The sequence below is a fragment of the Hoplias malabaricus genome, chromosome 6 (assembly GCF_029633855.1).
Source record: "Hoplias malabaricus isolate fHopMal1 chromosome 6, fHopMal1.hap1, whole genome shotgun sequence".
NCBI classification, from domain to species: Eukaryota; Metazoa; Chordata; class Actinopteri; order Characiformes; family Erythrinidae; genus Hoplias; species Hoplias malabaricus.
The window spans coordinates 2054613-2081447 of NC_089805.1; the positions used below are offsets into that span (position 1 = coordinate 2054613).

A 26835-nucleotide genomic window follows, 5' to 3' on the forward strand; every position below is an offset into this window, starting at 1 on the left:
ATTTTATTGATTGTAAAATATTTTTAAATATGAAAAAACATCTGCAAAAAAAAAAAAAAGAAGTATCCAGTTAAAGAACAAAATATTGGCTCATTGAAGCAAGGCTGGGTTTTCCGTTTGCGTTCGTGGCACTCAGAGATGGACACTGCTGCACTTTTAACAATCCTGTTATTGCTGTATTTCTGGGTAAACTGAGCGCAGATCAGCAGGCCATACCGCTGTTCCAGACTGCCAATCCTTAGTGACCCCTTAACTGTACACCTTTGTCTCCAACATTGCCCAGTCCTTTATGGTGCTCATATTCCTAATATCTATAGCTATGCATTACCACAAACTGTAGCGCCCCATTTTCTTATCTTGGCTTTCAGATGTGTATTCACTAGTGCCCTCTATACATTCTGATTAAGGATGGAGAAGATGCATTTTAAAGAGAATGTCCATAGCATGCCTTTTCACCAAAGCACCCTTGGCCCAAATATCTACTTTGGGGACTTTTGGCAACTTTAGGTGCCACTCGGGACACACATGTAATGATTAATGATGATTAAGTGACTTATTATTATTAGCTTTTGATTCAGCAGTTGCTATAAATGAATCAGTAGCTAATACAACTCACATTCTTGAAAACCAAGCCGTGTGGACTCCCAAACTCTCTTCTAAGAGGGTGTTTTAGGGGTTTTAAACATCAGGAGACTTGCAGCTACCATTTTAATGACAGTTGGTGATGAGGTGTATTGGGGTTGTGGATTGAGATTTGTTCTAAAACAAACACAATGCACAGAGGAGCTATAAAAATCCAGAACAGTGTTTTCCCCACGAGATCAGTCAGAGCAGATATGCTGGAAACATTGTGAAAACATAAGCACAGATCTGCACACACTGTACCACAGTGTAGGAGATTGTTTCAGTTTCAATACAGTCTCCTCCCAAAAGATTTCCAGTTGCAATAAATGTCCCAGAGGCAGAAAGTATTCCAGTTCAGTCCTGTTCTCGTTCACCACGTGCTCCAGTTTTGATCCATGTCATTCAGACACCAGAATCACATTATTTCTCTCGCAGTAAAAAATAAAACGTGTCATAAATGAAGAAGAAAAAAAAAACAAAAAACAATCACACATGATAAAGAAAGTGCAGAGACAGATTGAAGCGACCCCAGTGTATCAGGACAGGTCAGCTGAGGCAGTTTCCTGCTGCTGATTGGCTGACTGAATTGAAATGAAAAGGCACATGCTCCTCCTAGCCGCTCCACTTTGCTGAAATGAACACAAAAAGGCAATCTGTTACATATAAAGTTATGTAAATACAATAATAAATACTGGAGGTTTGATTGATCATCTCATTAAAATGTGATGGAAATGTCTCTAATACCCCAGAAAGCCTAATCCTAAAGAAAATCCAAAGCTATAACTGATGACCACAAACAATATAACTGTATAAAGATATGTGGGTACCTTGGTTGATTTGTAAAGTGAATAGAATTAAAATGAGAACTTAAGGTATCACATTTTGCACATTTTAGATTTGTTTTTAAATTGTTTCCACCCACATTTACTTGCTAATAATTATGTTATATTCCTAGCTTCTATTACATGCGCAGCATAATTAAAAACGGTTGCATTTGCATACAACTGTACATCTCAAAGCCTAAAACAACTCTAAAAATAAACCTCCAGCTGCTGCAGTACCTGTATGTGTCCAGTAGGTGTCAGTGCTGCAGGCTGTTGCTGAGCTGTTGACCCTCATGCAGCGCCGCCATGGCTAGTCTCAGGTGCTCCCTCAGAGTTTGAATCTCTCGCTCACTGCGCTCCTTCGTCCCCTTCAGTTCCTCACACACCCCCTTATAACGAACACTCACACTCTGCTTCTCCTGAAGACACAAACATACACATATTTACATCTGTTTTGCACCTAGAAATATTACAAACATGAACAGTTTTTATGCTACATCAATTGTTTAAATAGGATGACCAGATCTGAGATGGTGGGGGGTGGACGACTACTGACGTGCAGACTGACCAATTAAATGTTTACAGAGAAGGTTATCGACCAATAGCGGTGGCTCTACAGTCAGACCGTCCAATCAGAAGATTTTAGGCTACTTCACCACGCCCCCTTCTCACTCAAGCGAACCAATCGGACTAGGGGAGGGCGGGACTAGTTTGTGAACGAAACTTCTCGAAGTTCTATGTAAACTCCAGTAAAACAAAATGCCGGACGTTTGTGAAATTCCGGCCGGACATTTTTTTAAGTCTAAAAAAGAGGACATGTCCGGGTAAAAGAGGACGTCTGGTCACTCTAGTTTAAAAAAATGGACAATATTATTTACAGAAAGTCACAAACATAGTGATGATTAATTGTTTTTTGCACACACACACCGTATTGAGAAACTGCACTTCATTCCGCAGGCACATGATCTCTTTGTGTAAATACTCCACCTCATTCTGCTTTACTCTCAGTAAAACCTGCACAAAGAAAGGGACAATGAGTGTTAATACATTCCTATTTTAATAACAATATTAATAATACAGCACCACCGCTACAATTTCCTTTTCTTATTTACATTCACAATACTACTTGATTTATAATACAACTACAATTATTTTTTCTACTAAATCTGTTCAACTACAACTTTTAATTCTGTATTACTGCAAATACATCTAAACTATTACCTCCTTGTTGCATATGTAATAATGCAATTACCATGGATATTTTCACTTGTATATTATAAGTCTTCTTGAACCACTTCTTGTATTCCTGTACTCCTGTATTTCTACAAGTACATTTTTTAAATAAAGGCTTTGAACTTGTATACAACTGCCTCTACCACAACTCGTACCACACCACCTACACTTCTACTGTGTCAGTATACTACAACTGCTAATAGTGCTGTTATTGCTACTGCAACAGCTGCTACTGTTACTGGATATGGCATACCAAGATTATTCGGTTGAAACTGGCAAAAAAAAAAAAAAAAATGACGTTTTTGGTAACGTAATCACATCGCAACCAGGCTGGAGAGAGTCACTCTTTGTAAATGCAGCAAACCACTATGTGGTTATGTGGAAGCATTTCAAACTGAGCATGACCAAAGGATTGATGTTTGCAGACATCTTTCTGCTGATTGCAGTTTTCTTTAAAAAATTTCTAAAAAAAAAAAAAAAAAAAAAAAAAAAAAAAAAAAACTTTAAAAATGCAGTCTTCAATGGACTATTTTCTTAGTCCATAGGTATAAAGAGAATATGTATGATACATTTTCTCAGCAGCTAGTTGAAGGCCTAATGGTTCAAGGAGCAAAAATATATGTGGTTTTACAAAAAAATATTGTATCTTAATTAAATTATAAAACATTAATGTATATTAACTGTAGCTTTTTTAATTTTTGGAAAAACAAGACAAAAATGTGTTAGGGAATTTAATTTATGCAGTGGGGACAAATGTGGCAAAATTAATTAAAACCTGCTAAAAAACTATTCTGTATCAGGCCTTTGGTAAAATGGCCTTTTTAAAATTTTTTATTACAGTGCATTTCTACTACTACCATTTTAACTAATATTACTACTAATAGTACAATAATACAAAAGGGAGTGATCACAACATAGACATAGTCTGCGAAACTTGCTCAACTTCTGACTTGTGCTGAGGCAGCAGAGTAAGACATTTCAAAACCACAAGTTAAATTACACATTTGAAGGTACATGACACATATACAGAGTATTGACAGTATATTAGGAGACTCCCCACAGCACCATGCACTCAAGGAAAACCTGATACAGGACATTTAAGCCAAGTTACATGTGTGATTTTGAACTAAAATAGTCAGGTTTGAAAGCCCAGCTATGCTACACTCACACACAAACTATGCGATCTCTGTGGAATTTGAAAGAATGTTTGAAACATGGACAAATTCTAAACCGAACATTCATGTGTACTCATTTCTTTATCACTGCGATGCTAAATAGTTGCAATGCTGAAGGTCTACAGGTCTCACGATCTTTGCATTATGTAAACTTTTGTTTAAAAGTAAATGACATTTGATTTATTGAGAGTATTATATATAACAAATATTACTTGTTAGTTTCAAATGAATCATTTAAAGCTGTGATCAGTGTATGTAAGGACCAGTTATTAAACTAAAAGTAGCTAAATTTGTGTAACAATTTTCTACAATGTTAATCCAGGGGTGTCTGACCTTTCTAATTTTATATAAGTAAATTTGACATGGATCAGCGATGGCAAATATGTACATGAAAAATACCAGCCTCATCCATAACTTGATATCCCGAATAGTGTGTTTACAGCTTTTGATTTTGCAGGTAGTGCTGTAATCTCACCTCCAGCTCACACGCTGGGTGCTCCTTTTTGTCATTAGCGGTGACCTCCTCTGACCCTTGACCTGTGACCAAAGAGCGCATCTGCCTAATCTCCTCTGTTAAACGAGTGTGCAGGTCCTATACAGAGGAAAGGAGATTGGGAACAAGCAAGAATATGAGCACTTATTTGCTGGAGAAATATATAACCCCCTTCTCCATCCAGTCCTTGTTCACCTGGTTTTCTTTTTTCAGCTGCTCTATCTCTCTCTCTTTCTGGCTGATTTCTCTCTCCTTCTCTCCACTGTGCTGTTCGGCACGATTCAGCTCCAGGCATTTCTGAGAGTAACGCTCAGACAGAGCCTGCAATTCTCTGCCCAGAGATAGCAATTCTGACCTGTGCACACACACATACACACACCCACACCATGAGCAACACTGCATTCCACAGTTCTATGGAGTGTCTATTTGCAGACAGTAGATTAACCTTCCTACACAGGTTCTTTGGTACTGTTGCTAGGGTTGGACAAGTTTTAAAAGCCAGTCTCATTGACAATTTAATTACAAGGGTCACCTGCCGTGTTAACATTGTTCTCTGTTTTTCACTGGAAAGGTTATCCTACCCACCCCTAGAAAATCAGGCCAACAGTGCTCTTCAGAGTCTTGGCCTTGGATGACTAAGGCATTTACAGTGATCTCCTCATGATAGGACCAACAGCTAGGCCTATCACAATAATTACACTATAGAGAGTTCTTTGATAACTTTTGCAGTCCTCCGTTCTCTGTTTTTTTCTGGTCTCTCTGTTCTGGAGCCGCTATATCAATTTGTTTAAGAACAGTGATTTTATTTTATATTTTATTTATGCTTTATTTATTTAGGCTACAGTCCAATTCCAATGTCAGAATATTCTAAGCAAATATGTTTTTGCTAAAATGTCATTGCTCTTTAAAGGGGTGTAATTGCCTTATTATGCTCTCATATTATCATGATATCAGTGGCATAAAATGACAAGAATATATCTTATCCCAATTATTTCTAGGACACAAAATTGATCAAAATATATGACTACCGTGACAGGTCTAACAACACCTAGACTGCTCGGTTTCTATTTTTAATATGGTATCTGCAACATATGCATACATTAGCATTCATAATAAGTGTATTAAATTAGTGTGGTTAGTAGACAACATTAACTTACTTTCACTTAGAATAGACAATATTTCTATACTCCATAGTACACACAAAGAAAGATTCTAGTCTCTTGCTTTGTGTGTGGGTGTGTGTACTCACTGCTGCTGGCCTCCAACTGTGAGCTTTTCTGATGTGTGCGTAGGTAGGCTTTTAGCTTTTTGCACTTCACGATCCAGCTCCTCTTTATGAGCCTTCTTCAGAGCATCCATAGCTGACACACACACAAAACATGCTTAACTGAAAACAATCATCATTATCTGAACAATTCTGATTAATCGTAATTGTAACAGCATTATTAAATCAGATCTGCAGGATCTCTAAGATGTGTTTTTTTTTTTTGCAGTGTTCATAGAAAAGGAGCTACTGTAAACAACAAATGTTCTTTTTAAATGAATGTCCAAAATAAGTTTTGATATTTTGGTTATAATGGTTAAGGTAGGGCAGCACTGTGGCGCAGCAGGTAGTTGTCGCAGTCACACAGCTCCAAGGACCTGGAGGGTGTGGGTTCGATTCCCGCTCCGGGTGACAGTCTGTGAGGAGTGTGGTGTGTTCTCCCTGTGCCTGCCTGGGTTTCCTATGGGTGTCAGTCTGTGAGGAGTGTGGTGTGTTCTCCCTGTGTCTACGTGGGTTTCCTCCGGGTGCTCCAGTTTCCTCCCACAGCCAAAAACACACGTTGGTAGGTGGATTGGCAACTCAAAAGTCTGTGTGAGTGTGTGAGTGAATGTGTGTGTGTCTGTGTTGCCCTGTGAAGGACTGGCACCCCCTCCAGGGTGTATTCCTGCCTTGCGCCCAATGAATCCAGGTAGGTTCCAGACCCACCGTGACCCTGAACTGGATAAGGGTTACAGATAATGGATGGATGGTTAAGGTTAGGTAAGTGGTATAACATTGATATTTCAATTATATTTCCATACATTATGTCAATGTCCAAATAAAACCATGTATCTCCAAAATGGTAACTTTATAGGAGAAGGAAAAAACCTCCTTAAATTCAAAGGGAAGTCAATGTAAAACGATTCAGTCATTTCTATTTGTCATGATTTCACACAATGTGAAGGACAGCTGCTGTGTTCAAATGATGTAGTAAACTAGTAAAAATAGGAAATGTGATTGTGATCATGTGATTATTTTAAGTAGCTTTTGGAATTTAGAAAATTTTGAATTTTAATTTTATGATGTGAGATTGGAGACGTTGACCACAGACGCTTCCAAAGAGCATTACTACATAATACAAATAAGCAATCAATATTCAATTTTGCTCTGCGACATGTATTCAAATGCTGAGCAGGTTGAGTTGACGGATTTTAGATAAATAGTGATGGGTAAATAACAATAATAAAATATTTCCTCTGAGATTTTTATAAAGATTAAAAGAAAATGTGAAAACACAAAAAATACATAAAAATTTACATAAAAAATTACTTGGATACACTGCAAATTTGTATTTAAATCCACGAGAAAGACATCAGTAAATACAGTTTCTATTTGTTAACAGTACTAAACAGCCTTTTTCAGTGACTATGATTCAGGTTTGTAGGATGTAAGGAAAAAACAAAAAGTGACTTCTTTAGGTGTTCCTTAATTGACTAAGAATGGCAATGAAGAATCTAATCAGACTCTAAAAAAAGAACAGTCCATCAAGAGGGAGGAGTACAGTGCACAAAGAAAGGCATTACACAGACAAAGGCACATTTGAGACTTCAGTGGTGAAGTAAGTGTTCTAGTCGGATGGCTCACCCCTCACCATTTTCTCTGCAAGTGGGCAGCTGTGTTAAGAAATAGTGACAGCAAATGAAAAGCGAACATTGTTTTCATACATACCAATCAGCCAACCTCCTAATGGCTACTGGAAATTCTACAGTCATACTTGCAACGTCATATATATGTTTTTATCATGAGATAAATTTGATCAGTCGGATAAACCGTCTTGATTAATCACAACATTCATTTGAGTTATGACCATTTGACTGTTGAAAATCCTGTAATTATTTTATTTGACATCATTAAACTCAGTGTCTGGCTGCTAACTACAGGCAAAACGATATGACTGCATCTATCAAAATGAGAAACGACGAATACATGCATGTCCTCACCACGTGCTGTGGCCTGCGTTTCCTCCTGTAGTAACCTCTCTCTTTCTCTCTCCAGCTCAGCTATCTGACGATCATGTTTCCTCTGCAACTCCTGTAGAGCCTGTCTGTGAGCACGCTCCATCTGCTCCAAACTCGCACCACACACTCCCCCACACCCACACCCCACACACACACTCCCAACACCCTGCACTCTCTCCAGCTGCTGCCTCAGAGACGCCACCTGATGTAGAGAAAGACAAAGAGAGAAAAAGACAGGGAGGTAAAGCCCACTGAAAGAGATGACAACCCAGATATCAGAATGGCCAACAATGAAATCATTTGGTTTGTAACAGAAATAGACAATCTGATTTTCCCTTCAATCACCCATGAGCTGGGCTTTATACTCCGCTAATTAGCACAATGCAAAAGACATTCCTAAAACACATAATTGCATTAAATGCTTCTGACTATTTTATATGCCACATCCATAGAAAAGATAGTAGGAAATTAAGAGCATCATAAAAAAAATGCCTTCTTTGTAATAATGCCAATGCAAAATACAGAAATAATAATGTACACTCATTTACAGTAAGCCATCTTTAGATAACTTTATTTCTTCACTAAAGGCATATGTTTACTAGCAGACTGTAGAGCATTAGAGCCAACAGAATGACAGTTTTTACTCCTCAGTACATGTGCACTGCGCTTCAAACTAGGTCAAATCAACGGAGCACAAAACACACAGACAGTTGTGTTTCTGGCCAGATTTTGGAGTGTTTTTGATACATTATACTTCTCAAATATGCAAGTTTTTGTTAGCTCCAGTACAAAATCCAATAGGCAAAATGTCTGGGTTGATTATTGAGGGGAAAATGAGATTTCTGCCCAACCATCTGTTCACTTTCATTGGCCATCTACAGCACACACACATATTGCAGTGAATCCAGTGCTGATAGGATTACATTTTTTGTCCCAAAAGCATGCTATTATGAATTACATAATGTAATATGTGCATAAATCTCTCCACACAGCTATATTAGTAGCTATGACACACACACACACACAGACGAGGATCACTCTGACCAAAGGAGTTCTATAAACACACTATAATGTGCCTATAAGCTTGTTAATATAACATATAAAAGCACACATCCAATGTGATGTTGTCATAATTTAGTGTGTTAATGTTTGGTCAAAAACTCTTTGGTCAGCATGGACGCCCACATGTTCTAAGCAAACTAATAAACTAAAAATACAATAAAAATATCTAGAATTACAACAGCAAAATAAGAAACACTTAATTAATTCCATGAATGTATACAATAATGCTAATAACTCTAGGTCTTTATCACTACTGCAGTTAGTGTTGCCAAATAAGAGGGATACTAAATATCTTGTTTGTATACAGTCATTCGCTGTCTTGATTTAATGTGTGCTGCATATCTATTTTCTCAAGTAACAGTAAAAATGAACTGATAGAAACATTTGCTGTTATATTTCTGAATATGTTGTTTGCTTTTGTATTTATTAGAAGCTTTAACAGGTCAGTGGGCTTTGACCACACACACACACACACACACACAGATTGATTGTTAATTTGCATTTGCTGTTTTGCAAATCGAAAATCATCTGCACGCTCTACCTCCCTCTGCAGCGCCTCATTGGCCAACGGGCCGGACCTCGATCCCAATACAGGAAGTGACCTCATCTCTTTGAGTGGCAAGCGTTCAAACTCTGACCATTTCCTCTCTATCTCCTCCTCAATACGCTTCTGTTCGGAAGTTGTCCCTGTCCCTTTACGTTGCAGCACTGCCTCCCATTGGCTATAGGTGGGGTCTCGAGCCCTCTCTTCCTGCAACTGGCTTTGATCGCGAACCTGCCCTTCTCCAGCCTCTCTCTGATTGGCTGGCGTGGGGGCAGGAGCTACAGGAGACAGCTCAACATAATCAAATCTGCGGTGGGTGGGATTTGGAGTAGGTACGCTTTCTGACTGGGAGAAGACACGACGAGATGATGGATGGCGAGAGTTTTCTTTGTCACTGCTGCTGTCTGGCAGTCTGAAAAGAGAACGAATACCATCATCAGAATGTTGTGGATTGGATGGAAATTTCACACACACAGTTTGTAAAAAAAACTACACTGTTACATTCGAGGCTCTTGTGAGGAGATTGAGTTTGCTGCTTGGTGATAAACCCAGTTCGCCTGAGAGTATTTGCGCAGTGTAAACTCTTCACCAACTGAAGTCTAAATGAGTCCCTTCATCAACCAGTGAGAAAAGAGCACAGAAAGTAAACACAGGCGCGTGCAGGAAGCTCTACCATGGGGGAAAATTAAAGGGTAAAACTATGAAAAACTAAGATACATTACATAGTGCTGGATGCAAATGTCCCCAAATAAAAAGTAACACATGTAGGACATCATAGTGAGTCAAAAAAACATGACATTCCAGCCTTTAGTCCAACTTTATTATAATCTCCCATTCCACCTTAAATGACACACCCCTGTGGTGTGCACTATGGCTCCCGCAAATGTATCTGAAACATTAACAGGTGGAGCGTAGCCTCCTGTAGTGTGTAGAGGCCACGCTGACTATGATTTTCCATTCTGAACTCTGCAGCAATTCAGCCACGTAATTAAAAATGGGCATATTAAAATTATGCATTTTTTTTAATATATACAAGATTTTATACCAACATCAATAATAATAATACACTGCAAATACATTTTGTTTGTTTGCATCACTACCAGTTGTTTATATGAGTGTACGTGTGTTTTTTGTTTGTGAGAGATCATGTAGAGACTTGGCAAGGATGTGAGAGAAGAACTGATTGTGTAATGTCTGGATTAAAGATTTTGTGAGTTAAAGCTTGTGCGTTAGATACACTATGTGAGGTTGGGTGTTTTTGTGTGGGTGACTGACTGCGTTAAGTCAGGCGAGCTGCTAGGTCTAATGTTTTTCCTCAGGACCTCAATCCAATTTCTCCTGATGCCAGCAGTCATCGCAGACAGAGTAAAAACGCAGTCCTTTGTCTGAGATGGAAAGAGAAAAGAAAAGAGAGGCAGGAACAGATGTATGGGGGAGATAGAGAACAAAATGAGAGTGAGAAGAATGCTGTGCTACTTTCATCTAAATGAGGATATGAATTAAAAAATACATTTGGCTGAAGATGTAATTCCTTAATATACATATCAAGAATACTAGAAATAGACAATAAATTTGTTATAAACTGCAAACTGCACAAATTAGAAAGTCCCCTGTAGTACAATGCTTTAATCGCAAATATTCACTCAGGATCTTAAAGAAGCATTCTGCTTTTATTGAAATCTCATGGAAATCTCCACATATGCTTTCAACCTTTAGGCTACCGCCCATGTTAAATATGCTGCTAACCTGGATCTGGAAGCCATAGTTCCTTTCCACATCAAACTCTGAGACTTTCATACATGACCGGAGATCAATCTCCCCATCCAGCTCGTCTTTCTGCAGTGGACAGAAGCAAAAACAGTCAGAATCACATTCTGGCTTGAACAAAGCTTTAAATTTAGTCTCAAATCACAATCCCAACCCTAAGCCTCAATTGAAGTAATTCCGAAATAGTTCAGCCTGCTTTTTGTCTATACGTGGTATTTAAACAGTCGTAATTAGAGCTATAATTCTGCAAGCGATCACTAACCTCCTCTGCTCCAGAGTCTCTGTAGTACTTTAGTCCAGCATCCGTCAGCACAAACCAGTGTTTCTTCCACTGTGAGCATACAGACACGCATGCACAATTTACATTTGAGTAACAATATGTCTTTATAGCAGCTCACACAGCCCAAAAACACTTACAGCTTACCAGTGAACACACACACACCTGCTGCCAAAGGTTCAGACAGAGCGAGTACACACATAAAACAGGAAAAGATGAACAGGTAAAAACTAAAGCCGGAACGTCATACCTCTCCATTTTCGTCCAGTTTTGACATCCATCCTTGCTTAAAGTTAAGCAGGTCAGGCTGGAGAGAGGAAAAAAGTATTAGGGGTGTTTGTAGCTAGTTAGATATGAGGGGAAATATCCGAACAACCACCAAAGCAAAGGGCGAGCACAAGGAGTAATAAATTATTTCGATTTAATTTACTTATTTTTTTTCTGACCAGCCAGTGATCAGTAATAGATTTCAATTACTTTGAAATACAAGATGATGAGATGGGCTTAAACTAAGCACAACTATTATACACAAGAGAAATGTGTGTGTTTTTGCACAGACTGTGTGGATTAAGTGTGAAAGCAGACGGAAACACCAGTGAGAGTGTGAGAGAGACCAAACAAAAAAAAAAGAGACCCAGAAGACAGATCAAAGTGCCACGTTCAAAAACAAGGGAGAAGAGACGAGAACCAGACATACTTTAGTTAGAGCCCTTAATTACATCCCTTAAATACATCTAGATGCCTAAACTAAGCTGAAACAATGAAACAACTAAAGGTGAGATTATTATAATTACTGTTACAGAGTTATGTTAAGAAAGATAAAAACACCATTATACAAATTATTACACAGCACCACGTGTGCATTTTGTAAGTCCTAATCAAACCACTTGCATATTCTCTGATGACAGTGTATTCAAGATATTTAATAAATTCATAACTCTACCATGTAAAGAAGTAACGGCAATAACACAGCGCATGTAAATTCTGACTGGAAATCAAAATAGTCAAATTAACTTAAGAGAGGTCCTTAACGTATGTTTAATTACAGTGAAATTCAATAATATTAATTACTTGCACAAGACTAAGGCAAACATTTATATTTCTGTGGAAACTTTAAAAAAGCTACAGATATTTTACACACACACTTCAGGCTGTAGGGACACGATTACGGATTAAGATTAGGAAATTCTGAGCAGTCTGCATTCTTACACACACACAACTATCTGTCTCCCTCAAACACGGCCCTCTCGCTCCAACATGCCGCTTCATTCCACACACACATAATCACTACATTAATCTACAATCTACTGTAGAATTCTCTATAACTCTGCTCTGAAAAGCACTGCTGTATTCATAGAGCTTTCAGCATTAGCTACAGCAAGAGCGTATCCAGGCGTTGCTAGCTGTGTGTAATTTAGGTAGCTACACTTCGATATAAACAAACTGAACAAAAATATCTAAATTAACCATTTCATGCTATGTTTTTAACCTAACTTCACAATTGTACGGATAATTAGCGTTAGACATCATACTCAATATTAAGTATGGTAACACACAAAATATTTAATTAATTCACTTATTCATTCACTATCTGTAACCGCTTATCCAGTTCAGTGTTGCGGTGGGTCCGGAGCCTACCCAGAATCACTTGGCGCAAAGCAGGAACACACCCCGGAGGGGGCGCCAGTCATTCACAACTTTGGACATTTTTGAGTAACCTGGAGTTGTGTGACAGAGACGCTACCTGTTACGCCACCGTACCGCACGTATATATCATTCAGCAGTGTTTAAAAACTGTTGCGGAGCAGTGAAATCAAGCCGCCATACCTACACGCTTCTTCAGACATGCTAACTAACCAAGGAGTGGATCATTTATGGTGATTTTAACCCAGAATATGGCTTTAAAAACCCATTTGGTGGGTCTGATAAGAAAAATAAGCAGGCCAATTCCAGCTCATGTTTGACAACCCTAGCAAAGACTGTTATACCTTTTACAGAAGTCAGGACTAATAACTAATAACACAGCTAGAGGTAGCTTCTTATTCGGACTATACATTCCACCTTAAATGTACATACACTAGAATGTAACCACTGTTCCATTTATGCACACAAAACAGTTAATGAAGCTTTTGAATTTATATTTTATCATGATAGCCATGTTTATTTGTCTAGCAAGCAAGTGAACTAATTAGCCAAATAAACTTTCTTTGCAATGTGTGAGCAGTTAGTTAGGTACAGGTACCTTGTATAGGGGATATACAATGCAATATATAAACTTATTAGTTATAATGCAATATTTAAGTCTTATTAGTTACCTGGTAGGGCAGCAATATAAACTTTTGGATCACAGGATGCAGCAGGTTGCATATTTTGGTAAAACAATTGGGTGTAAAGTCAAGTATAGTTTAATTATACTTGAAAAAACAATTATTATCATGACGCCTATGAAATGTCATTTAAAAGTCTTCATGTACTGATGACTCAAAAGTGTCCGTAGGTGTGTGTGTGAGTGAATGTGTGAGTGTGTGTGTTGCCCTGTGAAGGACTGGCGCCCCCTCCAGGGTGTATTCCCGCCTTGCGCCCAATGATTCCAGGTAGGCTCTGGACACACCGCGACCCTGAACAGGATAATGGTTACAGACAATGAATGAATGATTGAATCATGTACTGGTACTTGTCCATTAGTAACTCATCCAAAAAGTGTTGGATGGATCTCCATCACTCCAGAGAATGGTGTTTAACAGAGCCAGTTTATACTCCTCTGTCTGACATTTAGGACTGGCAAACTTATTCTATTAAAATATGTTTTACTTAGATAGAATTAGGGTTAGGGAATTACATATAGTATATATAATGTTTACTGTATCCAATGGTTTCACCCACATGAAATTTGTTACTTCAGTCAGTAGCACAGCACCAATGTAAAGAGATGTGAAAGGTGGATATATTTATCTCATACACAGCTCCTCACCCACTGGGGAGTCACTTACAGCATTTAAAAGCACAGAAGCCCACCACATCTTCATCAGTGAGGTAAAGAATCCCACAGTGTTAAACAATTAAGAGATAAATAATCTGTTCTTTTTCACTTTTAACGGAAAACTGTTACATGTTACACTCCAATGCATTTCTTTGCTCTTGTTATCAAATCTGAGATTTATTCACAGACTGTATATAAATTTCAGCAATATTGTTATTAAACTTGTGTATTGTTTCAGCATGTAAATGTTTCAATGGCTTAAAATGAACTAGGGCGGCATGGTGGTGCAGCAGGTAGGTGTCGCAGTCACACATCTCCAGGGGCCTGTAGGTTGTAGGTTCTGGGTGACTGTCTGTGAGGAGTGTGGTGTGTTCGCCCTGTGTCCGCGTGGGTTTCCTCCGGGTGCTCCGGTTTCCTTCCACAGTCCAAAAACACACATTGGTAGGTGGATTGGTGACTCAAAAGTGTCCATAGGGGTGTGTGTGTGTGTTGCCCTGTGAAGGACTGGTGCCCCCTCCAGGGTGTATTCCCGCCTTGCGCACAATGATTCCAGGTAGGCTCTGGACCCACTGCGACCCTGAACTGTATAAGCGCTTACAGACAATGAATGAATTAATAAAATTAACTAAAGTTGTTAAAAGAAACAATGAAATAAATTAAACATCACAATGCCAGTCTCAGGTGTGTGTTTATGAGTAATAAGTAACTCCTCAAAATGGCAGCCAGAATTAATAGTTTTTGGGAAAAACCATGGGCTCAATTTTCTCAAAGACGTGTCCCTAAATATCATGCAGCAACAAAACACAATGTGGCATTCTGCTCATATGAAACAGTCTTTCAAAAAAATTGCTGAGAAATGAGGACAGCAAACATACCTCAGAAACCAATCAGTGATCTGCAGTGATGGAGGAGGGACTGTTTACTTTGCCCTCTTTTGTGTGTGTTTTCGGAAACTATCCATGTGCTTCTGTGGAACTGTTTAAACGCAGCATGTAACCTAATTAGCCAAAAAATTCATCTATTCATTGTGCCATTTAATGTTCTGTAAAGCACCATGTTTACTTATTTAAGAAGCCATTATTCGAGACCAAATTTTTGTTTATGATAAACAATGTGGATCTGGAGAGTAAATAAAGCGCCAAATATTTCTGTTGGAGACATCTAAATTCTTGGAAACATTAAATAAATGTCCTGGTTAGTATCACCAGCTTTTAAAGTCCCACTCTAGTCATTGCTTAAGCTCTTAAAAATGCATCTCTGTTCATCAAAATTATTTAGAGGTTATTTCCAAGAAAAAAATGCAAGTCTACATGTTTGCCTTCATGCAGCATGCACTGATCTATGAATACACATTTAGACAGTGTCTTTCTTAACCTTTCCACTGCTTACCTGCACCTTGAAAGCCCTGTCTGACAAGTCGGTGAGATTTGTTAATTAGATTTATGATGCAAAACCCCCTGGATGTCTGAACTCAGACACTTGTAGTTTCAAAGGAGAAAACCTCAGCCCTATGTTGACTGTACCTTACAGCCAGCAAGCTTCTCTACAGTGGAACATGTCCCATTAAACAGCTGTGTTTACCTCACAAATATTAAATCGCCCCAAAAATGATGTAAAACAATCTCGTTTTCTAATGTACTGGGACGCTGGAGACCCATAAAGAGATAAACCCCCTATAAACACACAGTCTGATGACTTATCTATCTAGATTCAGTCTCAGGCTTGTACACACACGACGACTTCGAAACGAAACTTTCACGCTTGTATGAAACACCGCAGAGGCAATACACACTTCAAGACACACCCTCACACATACATACTACCTCAGTATACATTTGAGGACTTTCTCAGACTGTGTTACTGCTGCCAAATGATTCTACACCTAAACCTACATTGAAACATTATATAATTATATACAATAATAGTCAGATTATTTATTTACAGTTAAAAATAACTACAAAAAGCCATAGGTTGTTAAAAAATAGGTTCTTAAGTGATGACGGTCGGTCCCCTCAGAGATAGCAAAACAAGTACACAGCATAACAAGACACCCTCCCTTCCCCTCCACCTCTACCTCTGTTTTTCTCTCACCGTACACAGCGCAAACTTTCAATCCCACGTAGATAAACTCACCGTCATGTCTAGAGTCTGCTGGAAGGTGACCAAGGTCGGCGGATTTTACTGATTATTGATCACTGATCCATTAGTGGAGTTTTTTTTTATCCGCACGCGCTCTCTACCTGTTGCTGTGCCCGAGCGCGTTGAAGCTAAAGCTGCTAAAAAAGCTGCTCGAGCGCAGCAAAATCCGGAATCCGCAATTCACACACACACACACTACCTCACTCAATCACACATACACACACACATTCGCCCTGCGAATTTCCCTGTTGATCCAATAGTCCCCTTCAAAACTGAATTTCACCACTTCGTAAGTTCCAGCTAGGCGCTGCGCGCGGCTTCCTGGGCGGCGCCCTCAGCAAACATCAACAACAACCAATAAGAACACACCACACACAACCAATCAGAACACAGAAAAATCGACCGGAAAACCATCAGAACAGTAATATTCACTAGAACCAATCTGATCAACATAATCTTTCACCACAACCAACCAGTACAACCTAAACTTATAAGCCAACCAATCAGAAGAGCAGAAGAAACACCAGCGACCAATCAGAACACTAGAAATGAGATAAATGGCATGCAGATCAATTTAAATCAGAAGTACACGATGAAAAGCATATATAATCTTATATTTATTTTGCTGACGAAAAAAGAACAAGGAGTGGCGCATGCAGAGCAGTTTGATGAACTAATGCTGAATTAATATTTACCATGCAAATAGCAATTTGCTACAATACAAATAAAGGAAACAAAAGTGAATAGATGAAGTTACTAATGAATTGAAAACATTTTTTTAAATAAAGCTAAGATCAACAAAGTAAAACATACATACATATACATTTAAAGTCTCTAATTATGGCGGGAATAACTTAATCTTTATTCTGATAATGCAGAGTATGCAGCAAACTGAATACACATCATTCTAGAGCAGGAATGTTAAGTTTTAGGAGAATGTGAAACACGGAAAAATTCCACCACGGTATGAAGCACACTGTCGTCACAGTTATTTTGGCCTGAATAACGTGTTTAAACACCCATGATTCCGGCTAAACAAACGTAAACAAACAAACGTTGTACTGTGAACGTACTGAGGCAGTGATGGAGTTAACCACAAAGAAAGATCTGCCAAATGCCTGGCGGTTTTGGAGATTTGAAGCCCCCTGCTGGTCACAAGTGTTTTCCTGAATCAACACCTTCATTCATTCATCACTCTGGAGATTGAACCGAATTAATGGGCGCATGGCAGTTGACAGTTTGCCAGTCCATTACAAGGCATGAATAAACACATTCATGTATGTGATGTCTTAAAACGAATATAATATACTGTAATTAGTTAAAGCAACTTTCACGACTTTAACCAAAAAACACTAATATTCTGAGGATGTTTCTACACATTTTGCTAGTTATCCAGTCTGTTCGCACGGCGGAAACCTGTGTAATGTGTTGCCATCTCGATTTTTTGACACAGCGAAGAGACATCAAACGTTGAAAGGCACAAACCGAGATAAGAAAATTGTTCTTTTCCTGCTCCAAAGGTGGGAACTGACTTATTTTTTGCTGTTTGACATTACAAGGTGGAAGCTACTTTAAATGTGTGTGGGGGTTATCGACCAATAACGGTAGCTCTACAGTCAGACCGTCCAATCAGAAGATTTTAGGCTACTTCACCACGCCCCCTTCTCACTCAAGCAAACCAAACGAAGTAAGGGAGGGCGGGGCTAGTTTATGAACGAAACTTCTCGAAGTTCTATGTAAGCTCTAGAAAAACAAAATGCCGGACGTTTCTGAAATTCCGCCTGGACATTTTTTTAAGTCTAAAAATGAGGACATGTCCGGGTAAAAGAGGACGCCTGGTCACCCTAACTAAGGTAAACACAGAAAATGCTACAAAACTAAACTCGAGTTACGACAGTAATTCGGCTTTTGTGGTAATTCAAAGTGGTAAAAACTTACAGAAATGTTCAGCAATTCACCCACGAGCAAACCACACTCATTTATTTCCTCAAACAAACCGTTCCACATTAAAAGACGGGGAGCTTCTTAGCCTACAAAAGAATTAAAGTTATAAGTTGCTCTGGATACGTGTGTTTGGCAAATTTATTCAGTGTAAATGTACATAATATTGTACCCTGCTTTACACCGCTCTATGACATACTCAGAAGACCACAGACTAGGTTTTAGGAACAGGAAAAAACACCATACATTCAGATGAAATAGATAACTGGAAAACAAGAATTTAGTGTTTTTTAAACAGCATGAAATGTCTCCAGTCATCCCCAAGTCTCTCTGGTTGTGTCAGCATAGAGAGAGTGAGCGAGAGAGATGGTATGGTACATGCCTGGTTAATGGTTCCCTCTTCAGCTTGGTCCACAATGGAGGAGAAATACACAGATGGCCTGCTGCCCTGCAAACCACAACACACAGGGTTACAGCATTCACAAACACACAATTAAACCACTGGAAATAAAAACTTGTTACTAATTAGCATCTTATGCATGCAATACATCATTTTTTAATTATGCTACATAGATAACAGCATGCTATTTTGAGGGCAAACACACATAAAGTTATTTGAGAATACTTTAAAAGACAGCACAGTTGGAGGCAAATGTATGTAAACTAACCATATTTAGGCACATAGCATGCTAATGGCATATCCTCTAAACTGATGCTTTCATTTGTGGGCCAGCCGTCCTGCACAGGTGCACTGCACGTGGAGATAAGATATGTTCTCACTTCAGTTGCTAGTTTCAGACTTAGTTTCAAAATGAGTTAAAACCACTAGTATTTGAATGTGTAATGTAATATGATCCATAGCAGCACATCTGTTACCTTTGCAACTAAAGAAAAAGTCTAGGAAAAAGTTCTGAAGGCATCTGAAATTCTGGTCAAAATATTATCACGTTATGATGCTGCCAATGAAGCTTAGAAATCTTATCTGTGAATTACTTTAAATCAATTTACTAACTGACTAACAGATCAATATCAGCACACCAAGCTGTTTATCTCCTTGTCATTAACATTCTTTCACAGAAGATAACACTGATACATAAATATTAATGTTTCATGGCACGGTGGCGCAGCAGGTTAGTGTCGCAGTCACACAGCTCCAGGGACCCGGAGGTTGTGGGTTCGATTCCCGCTCCAGGTGGCTGTGAGGTGTGAGGAGTGTGGTGTGTTCTCCCTGTGTCTGTGTAGGTTTCCTCCCGGTGCTTCGGTTTCCTCCCACAGTCTAAAAACACACGCTGGTAGGTGGATTTGTGACTCAAGGTGTCCATAGGTGTGTGTGTCTGTGTTGCCCTGTGAAGGACTGGCGCCCCCTCCAGGGTGTATTCCCGCCTTGCGCCCAATGATTCCAGGTAGGCTCTACCATGACCCTGAACTGGATAAGGGTTACAGATAATGAATTAATGTTTTATGGTTTGGTTGAAGAATTTTGTTCCCAGAAGTTGAGTCAATGGCAGTGAAACATATTATGAATTGACCTAAGAGGCTTAATAGATTTAAAGTGCACTGCTTTTGCCAGTGGGAAATGTAAGTTATAGTACACAGAATACTATAACTACATGACAGTACAATGGCTTCACCTAATCTAACTGAATTTTTAAGCCATGTATTACAAACATAAAATCCTGGAAGTAATGGTATGTGTGTGTTAAGACTTATTGGCTTATTCCCCTCAATGTGATTCTTAAAGCAACACTAGATAAGGTTTGGTCATTTTGCTCCTGGGCTCCCCCATTCTTGAAGAGTGTAATTCACATTCATAGCATTATATCAAGGGCGAGCGTGAGGGGAGGTGTGGTTTCCTACCTGCCTCCAAATTTGTGGACTGTTGTCCATTGTTTGAAAGTATAAAAACTGCTTTCTTTAAGGATTAATGCTAGAAGATCTTGAAAAAGGAGCATGATTATGAACAACAGTGGAGTGAAAGTAACAGCTGGGTAGCATTGCATGTGTGCCACATAAGAGAGTTCCCTTTTTCACCTTTGAGCCAAAGAGCCCAAAAATGTCTGCGCAGTGTCATAATTATGCAACATATTTGCCACCAAAATAAATAATTTGGTGGTGCAGCAGGAGGTGTCGCAATCACACAGCTCCAGGGACCTGGAGGTTGTGGGTTTGAGTCCCGCTCCGAGTGACTGTCTGTGAAGAGTTTGTTGTGTGTCCGCATGGTTTTCTCCCACAGTCCGAAAACACACATTGGTAGGTGGATTGGTGACTCAAAGGTGTTCACAGGTGTGAGTGAATGTGAATGTGTGTGTGTCGCCCTGTGAAGGACTGGCGCCCCCACTAGGGTGAGTTCCTGCCTTGCACCCAATTATTCTGGGTAATTTCCAGACCCACCGCAACCCTGAATTGGAAAAGCAGTTACAGATAATGAATGAATACATAATTTGATTGAAGTAGTTCAACTTAATCATATGGATCATGTGTTTTAGTTTACTTTACAGTTACAGAATAACATTCAGTACTGCAGCTCTTATTGTATCTGTGCTGGTTCCTGCACCCCCCTACATTCTTTTCATTTCTTGTGCTTAGCTGTGTTCCTTTTCTTTAGAATGAATTGTAACTATATTAGCAGTTTGCTTATCAAATGCCTTAAAGGAATATAATAAACAGAATAAAGGGGCATGTAAAAAAAGTACTGATAAGCAGTGTAGAAAAAATTGACTAACGTTTATTTTGCTAACAGTCTAAGATGATGACTATTTTTAAACCCTTTGGAGGAAGAGAAACAGACTTCTCTAAAAATATGGGTCAATGAGTCTGGCTTAGTTCACAATTGAAAATGATCAAAACTGCAGCAAGGCTGTAGTACTGAAAACTCAGGGTTAAAAATAAACCTTTCTGTCGTTTAGGTTGTTTAGTTGCTTCACAACATTTAGCATGTGACCGTGACACAACACCTGCTGCTTTCTGCTGTTTCAACGCTGTGCAGGTCATCAACTGTAAACTGCTTAAACAAATCCCTTATTTTAGCACAATTTGAGGCATCAGCCAGCAAAGCATTTTAGCTCTTAACAGCTGGCTATGTGGGCGGCATGGTGGCGCAGCAGGTAGGTGTCGCAGTCACACAGCTCCAGGGGAGGTTGTGGGTTCAGTTCCCGCTCCGGGTGACTGTCTGTGAGGAGTGTGGTGTGTTCTCCCTGTGTCTGCATGGGTTTCCTTCGGGTGCTCCGGTTTCCTCTCACATTCCAAAAGCACACGTTGGTAGGTGGATTGGCGACTCAAAAATGTCCATAGGTGTGAGTGAATGTGTGTATGTCTGTGTTGCCCTGTGAAGGACTGGCGCCCCCTCTGGGGTTAGTTCCCGCCTTGCGCCCAAGGATTCCAGGTATGCTCTGGACCCACCGGTTACAGGTGATGAATGAATGAGCTGGCTATGTGTCTTCTTTGTGTGATGCTGCGATAGCAACTGCTAAATGCTAAATACTGAACATCTGTACAGTATGGATGTCAAGGTCAATGCTTTAATAACACATTAAATCAAAAATTTTAACTGCATTATTTAATTAATTAATTTATATTTAGATGACATTAAACACATTTTTTATGTTTTGTCTTGTTATGGTTTAACTGTATCTTTAAGAGGTTTGTATGTAGTGTGCATGTGTGTGTGGCTCTGTTTGTTGGAGAGCTTGGGGTGTAACATTATGGAGATCACCCTCTTGGTCTTTTATTTACTTGTTTGTATGTAATGCAAAGTTGTTGCTTTGGCTGGTCATAATTTGTGTATAAAGGAAACACTGAGAGCCCTGAGACCTGTTTTATATGGTCACTAGTTAATGAATGTGCTAGCCACATATATCCTTAACCATTAGTCTAAAGCAAAACAAAAGGGACAGTGTTCTAAAATGGCGGGTCTGTTTCTCTGTTAGAGAACTGCCTATGCCTTGGAGATGTTATACGTCCACAAAAAAGAGGCAAGTTAAAAATAATATAAAATGTAATAAATGCATTATGATAAAACCCATTATGTCCACATTTATGTTTATATCTAAATGCATTTATTTTAAATAGGAAATATGGGCAAATTAACTGTGTGATTATCACTGTTAACTACATGAATTGGTTAATTGTAACCTCTCTCAATTCTCTAATTTCAAAATAGGAAAAATTACAGAATAATCCAATGTATATAACAAACAAGCCATAATAACTTTAATAACTGAATAATGTGTATGTATGAGAGTTAAGTCTGTGCAGATGATTTACAGGTGTGTTACCTGTGGGTGTGGATTAGATGAGAATGAAGCTTTTGGTTCCCCCGACTCATCCCACACACTATGGACAGCTTTAGTTTGCGAGTGGCTGAGGAACAAAGAGATATAATTCAACATAAGTTGTTTACCCTTACAAATGTTTATTCTTTAGTTTAACACTGGAGCCGCTGTGCTAAGGTAGCTAAAATTCAGTTAAAGCTTCAAATCAAAATTAGGCATGGATCATCACACATGGCTCTTAAACCATGCTGAATTTTTAAATAATCTTGGACTTAAACTTGCATTTCTCATCTCAAAAATACTTTGAGTAAATACTTAATTGGATATATTTGCATATATCTAGAATTTACTTTCATTGTTTTCTTATTTTATTTCAGCTGCTACCAAGTTGTACAGCATTCAAATCCTTTAGTATTTTGCTTGGGTTCAAGTCCCATCTGGGTGGAGTTTCCATGTCCTCTCTGTGTCTGCGTGGGTTTCCTCCGGGGTCTCCGGTTTCCTCCCACAGTCCAAAAACATGGAGGGTAGGTGAATTGTCCTCTCTAATAAAATGTCCTGGTGTGTGAGTGAATGTGTGAGTATGTGAATGAATGTCTGTATGTGTGAGTGAATGTGTGTGTGCCCAGATATGTATTGGCGCTCTGTCTCTGGGTGAAATCCTAGTGCCCAATGCAGTCCTCCAGGTGGACCGTCGTTCCTGGTTGAGAGTACGCTGTGTGTGTTTGGCTGCCGCTTCTCGCCAGTGTGTGTGTGGATTGAGTATTCTGAGCGTTCTGAGCAGTGTGGATTGTAAAGCGTCTTTGGGTGTCTAGAAAGGCGCTATGTAAGTGTAAGTATAGATAGATAGAAAAATGGACTAAAATTAAGGTGAAAATACATTTGTAGGAGTATAAATTAGCCATCAACTCAAGTTGGATGATATTTTAAATCATGGAGGCATTGATTAATACATGTGTGTGATGCATGTAGCATTGAAAGTAGATTTTCCTATGTAGTAGTAACATGGGAATTTATTCAATCGGAAGTAATGCTCTGAATATTAGATAATACATTCTGGACTGATAAATGTACTAATAAAGTAAACAGACTTAACAGCAGAAAGGCTACATGCCACTTGCAGTTTGCAGTTGATTCCTATCATTATTCATCTTTTCGTGGAATTGGAAGGCATATGTGTGAGCTTATTTTTTTTTGAGTTTTGTGTCATTTTATGTAGGAATATATTGTCATTCCTGTCACGGTTAAGGAAATATTGCATTATTATCAGGGTTATGACCTGTTTAAGTTTCTTGGCCAATAATAAGTATGCTGTAGGTTTTGCATTTAGTGATTTCTGCCAGAATTTGTTGTGCATGTGTACTCATATTGATATCATAGCTGTACAGCTATTTATGGCAATAGATTTATTTGTAAAGTTCATATACATATAAAGTTGGTTCAAGAATACTGGCAATTTGGCAAGAGTTAATGTGCAATAAATGTTTCGGTAGAATACTAATAAAGCAAAGTCCTTTAAAGTGAGATCTGATTACATTCATACAATAGTTCTAATTAACATTGTATTAACATTCTTAGGGCAAAATCCTGTCTTGAGCTGAATCCCATGGTCTTTTAAGACTATGTATGCCTCTGCAAGCAAATTGAATATAAGGGCCTTGAATAAAGTTTAAATATTAAATTGTTGTAATGGTATGTATTAGAATAGTGATATTCTACTTTGTAATTTCCAAAAAGCACTGAAAATAATGACTCTTTGAAGTTACCTATATTTCATATCATAGGGGTGCATGGAATTAAATCATCTACATCCAGATATAAAATTTGAGAATGAGTACATGTTGCTCAAATGATATATTTGGATTTTTTAATTTTATGCAACAATTTGTCTTAAAATCTAAGTAAATTCAGAGTCATTTTTCAGTCTGTTCTCATCATATTATTATGGATGTAATGTTAATTATCTAACAATATTGCTAATACTAAAAATATATATTTTGTTTGTCAGAACAGTATAAAAGTATAGTGTAGTATAGAAGATACAGTACAGATTATATATTGCCAAGCTTATGTATTTGTTCCAGTGTGATGTGTTACCTAGCAGGTTTGTAAAGTGAAGGTTCATCTCTGTTTCTGCTTTCGAGTCGCTCAGTCTGGCTTGGCCCCTCCCTCTGTAAGACCGTCTTGACCCTCGGAAGATCAGCCATGATGGCATACTCCTCCCGGTTCAGACCAGATGAGCCGGCCGACAAGTGGCCGGACTCGGAAGAGTCCATGGAGCTCTGAGAGGAGGTGTGTCTTAGAATTTGAGGCGAGGGACTTCTGTTTGGATTTGACAGTCTCCTCGAGTCAGGTGGGGGGCTGTGAGACTCATGACTCCGCCTACTGTGACTACTACTTCTGCTTCCTGTCTGACTGTTTTCCCATGCAACACGGGTAGGTCTCTGAGTGTAATTCATAGGCTTGTTTACCTCGCCTTTTTGGGATGGGGAGGAGCTACGTGAGATTGGCGGGCTGTAAACAGAAGGGGTGGAGCCTCTCCATGAATCAGCACTACTATTGGTTGATTTCCTTGTGTAAGTGGGCATCTCAGATCGGTTACTTTGCAAAATTGACTGTCCAGCTGGCTCATGCCTTCCTTTAGATGGAGAGGAACTCTGATAATCTCGACCACCCTTATAACTGCTGGTCTCAGATTTGTGATGAGGGAATTGGCTAGAACTATTATAACCCTGCCTTGAAGGGGAGGGACTGTGGCGATCAAGCTCATGGACATAAGAGGTCCTGCTTGATTCAGTGTTGCGCAGCACTGAATGGCTTGGTGCATCATAGCTCCTTCTTGAGGGAGAAGAGTGTCGACTGTCACGGCTATGGCTGCGAGTGGAGCTGGTGGTTTCAGATTTGGAGGTTCTGTTTGCTTCAGTGTTGCGCAGCATTGAATGGCTTGGTGTATCATAGCTCTTTCTAGAGGGTGAAGAGTGCCGACTGTCACGGCTGTAGTTGCGAGTGGAGTTGGTGGTTTCAGATTTGGAGGTTCTGTTTGCTTCGGTGTTGCGCAGCATTGAATGGCTTGGTGTATCATAGCTCTTTCTAGAGGGTGAAGAGTGCCGACTGTCACGGCTGTAGTTGCGAGTGGAGTTGGTGGTTTCAGATTTGGAGGTTCTGTTTGCTTCGGTGTTGCGCAGCATTGAATGGCTTGGTGTATCATAGCTCTTTCTAGAGGGTGAAGAGTGCCGACTGTCACGGCTGTAGTTGCGAGTGGAGTTGGTGGTTTCAGATTTGGAGGTTCTGTTTGCTTCAGTGTTGCGCAGCACTGAATGGCTTGGTGTATCATAGCTCCTTCTTGAGGGGGAAGAGTGTCGACTGTCACGGCTATGGCTGCGAGTGGTGCTGGTTGTTTCAGTTTTGGAAGTTCTGTTTGCTTCAGTGTTGCGCAGCACTGAATGGCTTGGTGTATCATAGCTCCTTCTTGAGGGGGAAGAGTGTCGACTGTCATGGCTATGGCTGCGAGTGGTGCTGGTTGTTTCAGATTTGGAGGTCCCCTTTGCTTCAGTGTTGCGCAGCGCTGAATAACTTGTTGTATCATAGCTTCTTCTTGAGGGGGAAGAGGGTCGACTGTCAATGCTATGTCTGTGAGTGGAGCTGGGGGTCTCAGGTTTGTTCAGTGATTGACTCATTGTCTCAAAGCTCCTCCTTGATGGGGAGAAGCTAGTGCTGTTATTACCTTTTACAGTCAACGTTTTACTAGTCTCTGGTGGGCTTGGTGTTCCATAGCCCTTCCTGACAGGGGATGCACAGCGCCGACCTTCAACCCCCTTGCGTAAATACGACTGGCTTTCCTCAGTGACTCTTCTGGATGGGGAGGTGCTACGACTTTCACGGATGTGGCTTTCACGACCATGAGCATTTGAAGAGTTGTTTGCATCAGTCTTCCGCAGAAGTGATTGTCCTGGTGAGTCATTGGTCCTCCATCTTGATGGAGAGCTGTTCTGAGGGTTACTGCTACGTCCACTGTTGTGCTCAGCCTTGCGTAAACCTGCTTTTAGATCTGTGTATGAGTTTGAAAGAGATTTAGAAATGGTATTGACAGTACCCACAGAGCTTGCGAAGGACCTGAAGTTTTTCTGTTGGCCTGTGGACTCAGAATGACGGCTGTAGGTACTCTGAGTGGGGCTTCTGGACCTCTGGTCATGTCTCTGTGACAAACTGCCTGAAATAAATCCTCCAACTGACCCAAATCCCCTGCC

General features: G+C 39.5%; 1 protein-coding gene across 1 annotated transcript; it reads right to left on the reverse strand.

The window, feature by feature from the left end:
* triobpb (TRIO and F-actin binding protein b) lies at positions 1 to 16676 on the reverse strand. Its single transcript, XM_066674953.1, has 13 exons — positions 16374 to 16676; positions 11511 to 11567; positions 11246 to 11314; positions 10963 to 11052; positions 10492 to 10601; positions 9214 to 9628; positions 7593 to 7812; positions 5599 to 5710; positions 4545 to 4704; positions 4332 to 4448; positions 2376 to 2462; positions 1686 to 1867; positions 1 to 1253 (listed from the first exon to the last, which is right to left on the reverse strand). The coding sequence occupies exons 1-12, from the start codon at positions 16377 to 16379 to the stop codon at positions 1706 to 1708; spliced, it is 1605 nt and encodes a 534-aa protein (XP_066531050.1). The 5' UTR covers positions 16380 to 16676; the 3' UTR covers positions 1 to 1253; positions 1686 to 1705.
* Between the last annotated feature and the right edge of the window lie 10159 nt (positions 16677 to 26835).